Raw genomic sequence first — 12,906 nt, 5'->3', positions numbered from 1 at the left:
ATGGACACTTCTGTTGTTTCCATATCTAGAAATAATGTTGCGCTGAACATAGGAGTGCAAATATATTTCCAAGTAGTGTTTTCATTTTCTTTGGACAAATACCCAGTAGTGGAATTGCTGCGTAGTTCTGTTGTTAATTTTTTAAAGAACCTCAATATTGCTTTCCATAGTGGTTGTATGAATTTGTATTCTCCCTCAACAGTTTTGGGGGCTTCCCAGGTGGCTCAGATGGTAAAGAATCTGCCTGCAATGCAGAAGACCTGGGTTCCATCCCTGGGTTGGGAAGATCCCCTGGAGGAGGGTATGGCAACCCGTGCCAGTATTCTTGCCCAGAGAATCCCATGGACAGAGGCGCCTGGTGGGCTGCAGTCCATGGGGTCACAAAGAGTTGGACTCGACTGAGCGACTAAGCACAGCACAACAGTCTAGGAGGGTTCCCTTTTCTCCACATCCTAGCCAACATTTGTCATTTGCTGGACATTTTGGAGCAGAGGAGAAACACCCTAAGAACTCTGGCACAGGAGCTCAAAGATGTGGCAGTGGGCAGTGTCAAGGGCAAGAAGGAGTGTGATGAGAAGAGGCAAGAACAGAAGCTAGGCTACAGCCCTTCTCTGGGGCATCTGAACCACAAATCCAGGAAGCAATCCCCCATTGCCCAGCTCTCCGACCTATTACTATTCATTGATGGTATTTCAGGATTACTTCCATAGAACCTCCCATCCGGAATCCAGCAAGCCTCCGTGTGCCGAGTGAAGAGTGTTCTTCAGAGTGAAAGTGTGCAAGGAGCCGCCCCAGGGAGACAGAAACGGGCAGCTTCTCATCAAATCGGGCCCCAAGCAAGAAGAGCCCTCATTCTGCGGGCCACCTTGGGTAAGGAGCCTCTGCCCTCACCACCCACCGGGGAAGTTCTCCCCAGAGTAGAGGGCTCGGAAGGGGCAGAATCCAGGAGAGAACCGAAAGGGCGAGGCCTTCACATAATTCCAGGATGAAATCGGCCAGGGATGACGGCCTGGAAAGACCCCAGGACGGTTGGGAGGAAAGGGAAGGCAAGGCGGGAAGCCAGGTCCGGCCGACTAGGTGGGGAGCACCGAGCCAGAGGAGGGAGAGGCCGCGAGCCCCCGGACCTGGGCGGGGCGGGGCAGGTGGGCCGGGGGCGGGGCCTGCGGGGCGGGGCGGGGCGTGGCCGGGGCCCGGCACATGCGCACCGCGGCGGCGCGCGCCCGAGGAGTGGCACTTTTTAAAAGTGCAGCCCGGAGGCCAGCCCGCAGCCGCGCGCACCTCGGTCCACAGCCCGGTCCCGCCCGTCCCGGCCTCACGCGGCCCCGTTTCACATCAGTCCAACCCAGGCCACTCTAGTTCGCATCATGCCGGTCAAAGGAGGCACCAAGTGCATCAAATACCTGCTCTTCGGATTTAACTTCATCTTCTGGGTGAGTGAGTGCGACTGCCGCGCGCGCCTCTCGGGGGACCACCTGTCCGCCCCGCACACTGCGTCTGCGATCGGAGCTGCAGGGCACCCGCACCGCCCGCGCGGGGAAGACTCCTGGCGGGGAGGAGAGGGCGCTGCGGCTGCCAACTAACTCCTCGGCCCGAGCCGAGACGGGCGGGGCAGGCGGGTTGGTCTGGGGCGCGTCCGAAGCGAGGAGGGCGGCTGACGCGCGGCCCTGATGAGCTGCGGGTGGGGTTGGTGTCTGCTCCCACCCGGAGCCCCTCCGAGTGCAGGAGGAAGAATCAGAACACCCCTCTGCTGGGGACTCAAGGCCCTGGTCGTGGGGGGCTGTGGCGGACTGTGCGGCTTGTGACCCGGGCGGGGTCCCCCGAATGTCCGGGGCCGCGAGGAAGGGAAGGATGCGGACGCGAAAAGGGACTAATGTCTCACCGGGGGCGCTCAGCCAAGAGCTGTTGGCACGTTTGCGTGGGAGGGGAAGGGACGCCCTGACTACGGGTGTCGGCGTCCCGGGACGAATGAAAGTCGGGGTCCCTCCTGCACCCCCGAGCTCTCAGACTGATTCTGAGCCGGCGTGAGAAAGTCCGAGCTCCCTCGAAACTACCTGAAAGACTAGCTTGTCTTGATTTTCTTCTTCCCCCAAGGGCGATAAGTATCTGGACAGGAGAGAACTCTGGGACAGTTGGGGAGAGTTGGGGCCGATGCTTATCGGCGCCCGTGTGGGATGAGTCCCCTGTTTCTCCATTTCCGGGAGGGATCAGGTGGTCGCCCCACCTCCTCCCCCGCCAGCCCACCCAGAAGCCGGGTGGGGCCACCGGGAGCGGACTGTCACCTGGGGAGGACGCAGGCCTGGGAGTTCCAGGACTCCCGCTGCCGGCCACTGGCAGCCTGAGGTGGGCAGCCGGGAAGGGGAGAGGTCCCTCGGAGCCCTCCCTAGGGGGATTAAGGGGCCACCCAGAGACAGAGGCAAGGAGTAGGGGTCTTGGTGTCCTAGTTCCAGGGCCACATCCCCCACTCACAGGTGGACGATTTTTGCCCCTTTGCCATCAGGAAGACATTTGCAAAGGCAGGCCCTGTGCCACTCTTCAGAGAGAGACGGCTGTAGAAGCAGGGGCATGCCACAGGAGGCTTGTAACAAAACTGTACTTACTCACTGGGATCTGTTTCCCCATGAGCGCCAGGGAAAGTCTCCCAAGATTTACTCCTCTCCCTGGAGCTGACGGGGTATGAGACGGACCTACCCTTGAACAAGTCATCACACCAAACACCTGCCCTAGTGAAGGTGGAGCATAGATGTGCCCTGCCCAGCCCAGGGCCTGCTCTAGGGAGACCCTCCTGCACTGGGCACCCCCTCCTCCTGCTGTTCCCACCAGTCCCAGCAGCCAGCCAGCTAGCTGCCAGCCTCGCTTCCTCTTCACCCCAACAGAGGCACCAGAAAAGAATGTGGAAGGCGGGCTAGCACCGCCTTGCCCCACCCTAGTCCTTTAAGGAGTTTTCCTCTAGCCCCTCCCTAGCACCTTCTCTCCCTTGCTAGTCCCCTGTTGACTCCTTGGCTTCCCAGGTGGCGCTAGTGGTAAAGAAACCACCTGCCAGTCCAGGAAATGCAAGAGACATTGTTTCGATCAGTGGGTCGGGAAAAATCCCCTGGAGGAGGAGGGCCCGGCAACCCACTCCAGTATTCTTTCCTGGAGAATGCCATGGACAGAGGAGCCTGGCAGAGCCTGGTGGGAGACTCCCAGACCTCTACGCAGCCTCCAGCCTGCCACCCCACCATATACAGAGCTGCCCCCACCTGGGCTCAGTGCTGCTACTGGGCAGTGTCACCTGAAACAGAGATGACTCATTCTGGGACCGGTTGGGTGTAGAATTAGGAGTGACTTTCGAGGTCATCCTGTCCAGCTTCTTAACAGTAAAGAAGTGGGAACCGGAACTGGACTGATCGGATCAGACTCACGGGAACCAAGCCAGTACCTCAGCCCCTAGACCCTTTAGGCCCTGTCCTCTTCGTCTCCATCGCAAAATCAACAAGGGGACCTGGTCACAGGTGGCGTGGGGGGCAAGCAGTAGCTACACGAATCTGAATCAGCTGTTGTTAAGTTGTCATTGTTGTTTCGTCACTAACTTGTGTCAAGCTATTTTGTGACCCCGTGGACTGTAGCCCTCCAGGCTCCTCTGTCTGTGGGATTTCCCTGACCGGAATACTGGAGTGGATTGCCATTTCCTTCTCCAGGGGATCTTCCCGACTCAGTGATCAAACCCACATCTCCTGCATTGGCAGGAGGATTCTTTACCACTGAGCCACCAGGGAAGCCCATTGTTCAGTACTCCTGTATTAAGGTCCCTACAGAGATGAAGCCCTCATCTCCTAGGAGGTGATGGAGTAAAGGAGCATTGTGATCCCTTGTGCAGCACGGTACAGCCTACAAAGTCTTTTTCCAAGTTCCACAATACGGTCAGAGCAGAAAGCATTATCCCCATTTGTACCAATGACCAGGAAACCAGTCACCAGAGAGGTTCCGTAACTTAGCCAGGGTCAGGTGGCTGGAGAGCATCAGAGGTAAGTTTGAAAACAGGTCTGGTGGGCTGCAGTGTACCCAACGCACTTTATGTCACCACTAGCCACCATACCCAGTTGGATGAGAATGACAGGAGGGTGGCAACAAGCCCTCAAAAAATGATTTTTAAGGGAAGCTGTGGCCTGAGGGAACTGCTTGCTTGCATCTTTATGATGTCATCACTTCCCTTTCTCTCTTGAAACCCAGAATTTGTAAATTCGGTGTTTGGGACCTGATATGGGCCTTGAAGAGCAGGAGTTGGGAGGGTAGGAGTCACCCATACCTCATGGACAGAGGATGCTGAGAGGGGTGGTCCAGCAGGGATCCAGAGAGGAGAGGCCCACCTCAATGGCAGGGTCAATCGAGGAGGGAGGGTGTACCTCTTCCCTGGCCCCCATTCTCATTCCTGAGGGACCCTCGGTGACAGCAGAGCCTGCACCACCTGCCCCCCGCCCCAAAGTAAGACCCCTGGTGCCTGCAGCCAAGTCAGCAGTTATTCTGTCCTTCCAGTGGCCCCAGGACTCTTAACTTCCCAGTTCCGTTTTAGTTGTTTCTGGGTTTCCTTTGACCTGCTTGCCCACCCACCCTCCAGAAAAGATTGAGAGGGGAAACCTGTTATGACGCCAGAGTGGCAGCCTCAACTGTTCAGTGGGGAACCAGAGCCGGGCCAGGCCAGGCTTTCCCATTCTACCCTCACCTCCCTCTGCCCCTTTCCTCACTGTGTCTCCCCACCGCATTCCTGTCCCCTCCCTCACTGATGGGAAGAGCAGGGAATTTCTCTTTCCCAAGAAACGGTATCTCCTGGGCCTAAGACAGGCTTCGTGGAAACCAGAGTTCAGGGACCTGGGTGTTTGTCAGCTCTGCCCTCAGCTCACTTTGAGCATGTCACTTTCGTTTGTGTGTGTGTGTTTTATTTAGCTGTGCCAGCTCTTAGTTGTGGCATGTAGAATCTAGTTCCTTGACCAGGGCTCAAACCCTTGCCCCCTGCATTGGGAGCACAGTCTTAACCACTGGACCACTAGCGAAGTCCCGAGCAGGTCACTTTTTTTTTTTCTTCTTAATATATACGTTTATTGAAATATAGTTGACTTACAATGTTTCAGGCACACAGCAAGATGATTCAGTTATACACATACACGTTTATTATTTTTGAAGTTATTTTCCGTTATAGGTTATTAGAAGATAGTGACTATAGTTCCCTGTGCTATGCAGTAACCAAGCAGGTCACTTTTGAACTCCATAGCTCAGCTTCCTCATCTGTAAGACCAGTGAGTCGGAGCAAATGGTCCCAAAAGGTCAGCCTAAGAAACCAGCCCCACCCCCGTGACCTACAGCGAAGGACATTCCCACACAACCCAAAATAGGAGTCCGGAAATGGAAGTGTATAGTGGGTACCCGGCTTGGCTCAGAGAGTGGCTTCATTTGACCTTTACTTCTGGGGCCTGAGTCTTGCCTCTCTTTCCTGTTAACCCTGGAGTTGCCTCCACTCCTCCTGGGTGAGGTCTCCCCATGGGTGAGCCTTTCATGTCAGTGCTGCCCAATGGTCAGAGCACCAGCAGCTCTGGGTTCAATTTCCCCTGGAGCTGGTGCCTGCCTCCCACGTGCTTGTGATGCACTTGGCCCAGGAGCTTAGTCCTGGGTGCAAAGTAAGCTTCCAACTGTAGCTTTTATCATCCCTGTGGGGAAAGGAGGTCGGGAGGGTGGGAGCCGCTGCCTGAGAAGTGTGGAAGTTGGGACCAGAGAGGTAGCCCGGTGCACACCCCTCTTCCACACACATCCGGCCTTCTCCTCCTCCTCCTGCGTCACCGCCAGCCTCATTCCACTTCAGGACACTGACTCCATTTCATGGGTGGCCCCACCTCTGGAAATAAAACAGCAGAGGCGCCAGGATTTGGGGTCTGAGTTGGGGATGGACCAGCAGGGGTGGCGCTGGCTGATGCCCCTCCTGCCTAACCTGCGGCTTCCCCCAGAGGCTGTTTGCCTTCAGTGCTGGGCTCGGCAGGCCGCTGGGCTCTTGCATGAAATGGCTTCCACCCTCTGGCACCCGGACAGCCGGAGCCCGGCAAGAGCCGGCTGTGTTTGCACAGAGCCTGGCAGGTTAGGGGAGAGTGGAGGGGAGGCCAGGTGTCTGCCTCTGCTCAGGAAAGTAGGACTTCTCCCTGCCTGGCTCCTGATGGCTTTTACCCGCTCCACTTTCCCCTCCAGTGGTTGTCAACAACAGGTCTGACCCCTGATGGGGGGCCTGGGGGCGGGGGGCAGGATTCCTACACAGGCACACACACTCTACTCTTTCTTTTCAAAGTGGCCCACAGCACCATTCCAGACCTTCCTCTTTGTGCTCAAACGAAACCACTGCTGGTTCAGAACCATTTCGATAAACAGCCCTTTGGAGGGCTGTCCTCACCGGAATGCTTACTCTGCTAAATGAAGCCTTCTACGGTTTTAGACCTCACCCATCAGTGTTCTCACGCTTTTCCTCTTTGTGTCCAAGGCGAATCTTCCCTCTTACACGCCGAACTGTGTGTCCGTGTTTGATATGTCTGTTTTCCTGTTCAATTCCATTTTGCAAGGAGGCCCACCTTTTCGGATCCGTTGCACAGTCTGGGGCTTAATACCCCTGGGACTTAACACGAGCACCTTTTCTACTGAGAACACAAGCCCCGATTGGCTTTCTTGGGTAACTCTGGCTGTGAGGTGAGGGACCTAAAGTCACAGGTCACCACGGCTTTTGTGGTCCTGTAGCCTCCTTGGTGGATAGTCTGGGCAGAGGAGCGTGGAGAAGTTTCTGGAAGCTGCATGTTTATATTCTGTGTTCCCTCCGCCCCCAGAGTAGGATCAGGGGAACTTAATTGGGAGCCGCCGTAGGTCTTTTCAACCAAAGTCTTGCAGAAACCATCATTCCCTCTAACCTACAGAAGAGCGCTGATTTCATGGTTCGGGAACTTGAAAATCTGGGGGAAAGACTGGCGGACCCGGGTTCACCCAGAGATCATCGTTTGCAACTAAGGGAATTCAGGAGATCAAAAGCGCTAAACAATACTTTTTTTTTTTTTTTTAATTTATGTGTTCCAAGTCTAACTGCAGATACTTGCCTGCTTCGTTCCGTGGAAAAAGTAACACTGGTCCAGGGACACGTTCGTTTTCCATCAGACGATGGCAGGCAGCTGTGGAAAGCAACATCCTGTGTCCAGATGAGATAATTTTATTTTAATTACATCCATCCAGTAATTCTTCCCCGCCACCAAAAAAACACTGACTTCTGGATAGTTTTTAAATACTGCATGCTGTCATCCTTGACTGGCATATCTGAATTTTTTTGGGGGGGGAATCCCACGAAATCAGTAGGACCCTCCTCCAAAATCATAATGATTTGACATTTGTATACCCTGAAAAATGAGCACCAGAGTAAGTCTAGATACCATCTGTCACCAAAGTCACAGCATTTTTTTTTCTTAAATATATATACCGCATCTTTTTATCCATTTACATTTAGGTTGTTTCCATACCTTGGCTATTGTAAATAGTGCCGCAGTGAACATCAGGGTACATGTGTCTTTTTCTTGAAATGAGAGCGACTTTCAAATTTGCAAAACAGTATCACTGACTATGGTTGCCAGGCTATACATCACAAATAATACATGACTTATTTATTTTATAACTGAAGGTTTTGTACATCTGGATCTCCTTCACCTATTTCACGCGCCATCCCCCAGCCTTCTTCCCCTCTGGCAGCCACCCATCTGCTCTCTGTGGCTGTGGGTTTGATTTGTTCATTTGTGTTTGTTTTTCAGATTTCCCCTAACATAACACCTTCCAGTTCCATCCATGTTGTCACAAATGGCACAATTTCTGTCTTTTATTTATGGCTAAATAATATTCTGTCGTGTATATATATATATACACACACACACACCACGTCTTCTTTATCCATTTACATTAATTGTTACCATATCTTGGCAATAGCTGTTTACAACAGTAAATACTTTTTACAATAGTAAGTACTATTTACAATAGTAAGTACTATTTACAATAGTAAATAGTGCTGCAGTGAACATCAGGGTGCATGTAACTTTTCAAATTAGTGTTTTCATGTTCCTCGGATATGTAACCGCAAGTGAAATTGCTGGATCACTTCCATTTTTAATCTTCCGAGGAACCTCAATACTGGCTGCTCCAGTTTACATGTCCACCAAGACTGCACAAGGATCCCTTTCTCCACATCCTCGTCAACACCTGTTACTTGTTGACCTTTGGATAATAGCCTTTCTGACAGGTGTAATATATCTCATTGTGGTTTTGATTTGTATTTCCCTAACAATTAGTGCGGAGAAGGTGATGGCACCCCACTCCAGTACTCTTGTCTGGAAAATCCCATGGGCAGAGGAGCCTGGTAGGCTGCAGTCCATGGGGTCGCTAAGAGTCGGACACGACTGAGCGACTTCACTTTCACTTTTCACTTTCATGCATTGGAGAAGGAAATGGCAACCCACTCCAGTGTTCTGCCTGGCGAATCCCAGGGACGGGGGAGCCTGGTGGGCTGCCGTCTATGGGGTCGCACAGAGTCACACACCACTGAAGCGGCAGCAGCAGTGACAATTAGTGACTATGAACATCTTCTCATGTGCCTGTTGGCCATCAGGATGTCTTCTTTGAGAGGTGTTTTTAAGAGAGAGTTTGGTATAAGGGACTTCTCCGGCTGTCCAGTGGTTAAGACTTCTCACTTCCACTGCAGGGGGCATGGGTTTGATCCCTGGTTAGGGAACAAAGATTCCACCTGCCATGGGGGCACAGCCAAACCATTTGTTTAAAAAGATAGTTTGCTATAGACTGTGTCTCTTCACATTCATATGTTAAATCCTAAAGTCTAAAGAGGTGGTATTTGGAGGCATGGCCTTTGGGGTGATGAGCTCATGAGGACGGTGCCTTAAGCTTGGACTTTTCCACAGGTCCACGGTACTTCGTTATAACAGCCTGAAAGGACTAAGATGTAGTTACTTACAGGTCCCAATCGAGAACACCTCTTCCCTTCTAGATGAACAATTGCAGTGTGCCCGTTTGCTTGCACTCCTCACATCCATGTCTCCCGCTGATGGGTGGGAAGCCACCCCAGCAGAATGTGCTCTCCAGGGACAGGAAACTGTCCCCCTAAGGCTCTTCCTCCTGCTCACCTTGATGCACTGTAAGCACCTTCCTTCTTCTGATGTGGGGCTATGGATCTCATCCTGTTTGACTATTGTGCTCAAACTTTTTAAAGCCTCCTTTCTACCAGCCTGTTTTCCCCACTTCAATCACATTATAGCCCTGATTCCCCAAGACAGGTAACCCTTAAGAGACCAGAAAACTCATTTCAGCTAGGCATTTAAATGCTCTTCCAGTGCTGGGGAGGAACCCTTAGGATAGGGAGCTGTGACATGACCCTCATGTCACAGGTGCCTCCCGGGGTCCCATGCCCAGGGCTGTAACACAGGCATCTGCTGGCAGGATGGGCTATGGGGGAAGGGCAGAGGCTCTGGGTCCCACCATAGGGCCATGCCTGTAAGGGATATAAGGACGGTGGGCAGCTACAGCAGTGTCTGCCTCCCAGGCTTGCAATGGTGGCAAAGCTAGGACAATAAGTAAATGCATTAGGTTACTCTGGAGAATCTGTTTCCCAGAGCAGGGCTGGGTCCACACTCAGTTTCTGGCCGGTTCAGCAAGAGCGTGGACAGAGCTTTCCTGCCAGAGGTCAGGAAGAGGAATCAAGCCTCCATCCATCAGGCAGCTCCCCTAGAGAGAGGCCAGGCTCCCATGGCGCCTGAAGGCCAGGTGGGGTGGCAGGTCCCTTCCTGTCTTGAGAAGGTAGATGCTCTGTTCATACACAGGATCTCTCTTGGGGCCTTTACGGTGAGAAGATGCCACTTTTGAAATAGAATCAAACGTGACTAGGAAGGAGAAAAGACGAAACTGAAAACTTCTGGCCCTGAAATTAGCAAAATGTGGATCAACAAGAGTTCACAACATGAGAATTTAGGCTCTGTAGTCAGACTGTACTGGGTCCATTTTGTATCTCGGATACCTGTGTGATCCCAAAACAAGCTACTGAACTTCTGTGCCTGAAGTTTCTCATCTCAAAACTGGAAGTTAATATTACCTACCTGGGGAGTTCATTGAGAAAGTGTAATGATTCAGGTGAAGTGCTTCGGGTGGGACTAGGAACACGGCAAACAGCAGACAGCTTGTTGTCTGGTTGTTGGGACTAAAATGAAGGGGGCATCCTGGCAGATGAATAGGACAGGCACATCTCCCACCACTCAGGGTTGTGCAAGCAAGTGGTAACTGGTTCTACAGATGAAATGGGAACCTGGTCTGCATGGCTAAAGTGTGTCAGCAAGAATGTGTGTGTGTGTATATCCCCAGGCATCTTAGTGAGGCGTACACAGTGGAAAACACAATGGTATTCTGGAATTTAAAGCCAAACAGCCCCAAAACAATCTCCCACATCAGATGATTTTGGTTAAGATCAGAATGCCTGCTTTCAGCAGAAAATGGATTTATGGGCTGGCTGACGTCTGCTACAAGTCTGGCGAACAGGCAGTGGAAACTTGAAATGGGATTTCTTGTTTAGAAGGGGAAGTTACCTTGGGCAGAGGCCTCTCTCCCATTCCCTCAGCCCTAAACCACTTAACACCAGCACCTCGTAGGAACTGAAACTTTTCTCCTCTTAGACACAGAATGAGGGCTCTGATTTTTTGTTGTTGTTGCTGTTCTTTTAATTTATATGGCTGCACCAGGTTTTAACTGTGGCACATGAGATCTTTTAGTTCGGCCTGTGAACTCTTAGTTGCAGCATGTGGGATCTAGTTCCCTGACCAGGGATCGAACCTGGGCCCCCTGCAGTGGGAGCATGGAGTCTTAGCCACTGGACCACCAGGAAAGTCCCAGGGCTCTGGTTTTTTAAAAGTTGCTGGCTCAGTCCTCAGAAGGGAGGATTTCTCAACTCTCGAACTTGTTCAGACATAGTCACTGCTGAATTCCCATAAAGATGTGCTAAGAAAAGCTTTTATAGGTCCTTCATTCTCCACACCCCAGAGAGGGGACCGAGCTCCCACCGTTCTACCAAGGATGAGACAGGCAGTCAAGAAGCTGACCTGTGCCTGGTACATGCTGCGCATACGACAGGGAGAGAGCTGTCCGCCAAGGCACTGCCTGTCTGCTCTCTGACCGTGGGCAGGTTACTTTAGCACTCTGAGCCTGTTTCCTCATCTCAAGCTGGGATGATGGGAACTACCTCGAAAGGGTATAAGGCAGTCCTCAGGTTCAGAAGGGTGTGCATGCATGCTCAGTCGCTCAGTCTGATTCTTTGCGACTCCATGAACTGTAGCCCGCCAGGCTCCTCTGTCCATGGGCTTCTCCAGGCAAGAATACTGGAGTGGGTAGTCATTCTCCAGGGGATCTGCTTGACCCAGGAGCAGCAGGACCCAACTGTAGGACTCTAGTCTCCCATTGTTCCTCTTCTCCCCTAAAAATCCACTCACTGTGCGCCTCCAGGGACTGTTCTCCTGTTAGCAAGCTGAACACGATTGCCCAGAAGAGACCGGCAGAGCAAGACGGTGGCAGCCATGGGCTATAGCTATTAAAACACCTTGCCTCCTCCACCCAGGAGGCCCTCAAATGTTTTAACATCCCAGAAAAGGGAGGCCAAGGGTCTGCAGGCAGGCTGAGCCTGTGCTCAGGAACCCTGGGGAAGGTTACTTCTTTAGACTTACGTTTCAATTTTGATTTTTTTTTTGTTTTTAAAGTTGAATAATCTAGGTGGTGGGTAGGTGCCATGATCTTCTCAGTGTGTGTGTTAGTCATTAAGTCGTGTCTGATTCTTTGTGACCCCATGGACTGTAGCCCTCCAGGTTCCTCTGTTCATGGGCTTCTCCAGGCAAGAATACTGGAGTGGGCTGCCATTCCCTTCTCCAGGGGATCTTCCTGACCCAGGGATCAAACCTAAGTCTCCTGCATTGCTGGTGAATTCTTTACCATCTGAGCCATCAGGGAAGCATGTTAAGGGCACGAAATCGCCATAAGAAGGGCTTCCCAGTTTCAATCCCTGGGTCAGGAAGATCACCTGGAGGAGGAAATGGCACCCCACTCCAGTATGCTTGCCTGGTAAATCCCATGGACAGAGGAGCCTGGTGCGCTGCAGTCCATGGGGTCACAAAGAGCCAGACACATCTGAGCGCACATATGCGCGTGCACACACACACTTGGCCACAGGAAGCAGAAGTCTGCCTCCCCAGGTCCTGGCTTGGGGGAAGCGGGGCAGGGAATGGTTGAATTTTGGTTTTGTTGCAGTTGACAGCACCTCAAGGTGCCACACTGTGTAAAAGAGCAACAAGAGCTGAACCGCCAGGCGCTTTTGTGACCCAGGAGATTATTGGGGGAAGGGAGGAAATAACTTGTTAGAAATGCAGATTCCTGGGGGGAGGGACAGCCAGTGGGTGACTCTCCTTAGGTCTCACTTCCCTTAGGTGGGGAATGAAGGTAATGTGGCAACCTTGCTACAATAATTCAAGGTCACTGGGAGCAGTAACAGGATATTTAATGTAAAACTCCTATTGTGACATCTTAGCCAGAGCTCAGCTTCTGCATCTCTCTGTAGTTGCTATTACCTAAGCTGCCTCTCCTTAGAAGTTTTCAGAAGTTGAGGTTGCCCTGAGCTTTCATGTTCGGCCCCAGCTTATTCCTTCAGCTCTGTCAGCCCGCATCCCAGGGCATCACTCAAAGCTGAAATTTTACCATAGGCTTCATCCCTTTCAGAAGGTGAAATAGAGAAATTATCTTTCCATCTGACTACAAAATGCCCATTTCAGAGATTTCCCCAGTTTGGGAAAAGCGGGGGAGGGAGGTGCCAGTTGGGGGCACATCAGGAGGCCT

The 12,906-nt window shown here is 52.2% G+C and overlaps 1 protein-coding gene across 1 annotated transcript in view; it reads left to right on the top strand.

Annotated features, from left to right (window-relative positions):
- Positions 1-1,227: 1,227 nt before the first annotated feature.
- The window catches only part of CD9 (CD9 molecule), a 35,288-nt gene continuing 23,609 nt past the window's right edge, over positions 1,228-12,906 (top strand). Inside the window, exon 1 of the mRNA XM_055394254.2 lies at positions 1,228-1,430. Within this exon, the coding sequence (XP_055250229.1) occupies positions 1,365-1,430 (66 nt within the window). The 5' untranslated portion in view covers positions 1,228-1,364. The remainder of the gene's footprint in view (positions 1,431-12,906) is intronic.

The sequence above is a fragment of the Moschus berezovskii genome, chromosome 6 (genome assembly GCF_049115385.1).
Source record: "Moschus berezovskii isolate FMDL1 chromosome 6, NW_MosBer_1.0, whole genome shotgun sequence".
Classification (NCBI taxonomy): domain Eukaryota; kingdom Metazoa; phylum Chordata; class Mammalia; order Artiodactyla; family Moschidae; genus Moschus; species Moschus berezovskii.
Note: the sequence above shows the minus strand (reverse complement) of the source record. Positions and strands in the feature narration are given on the sequence as shown.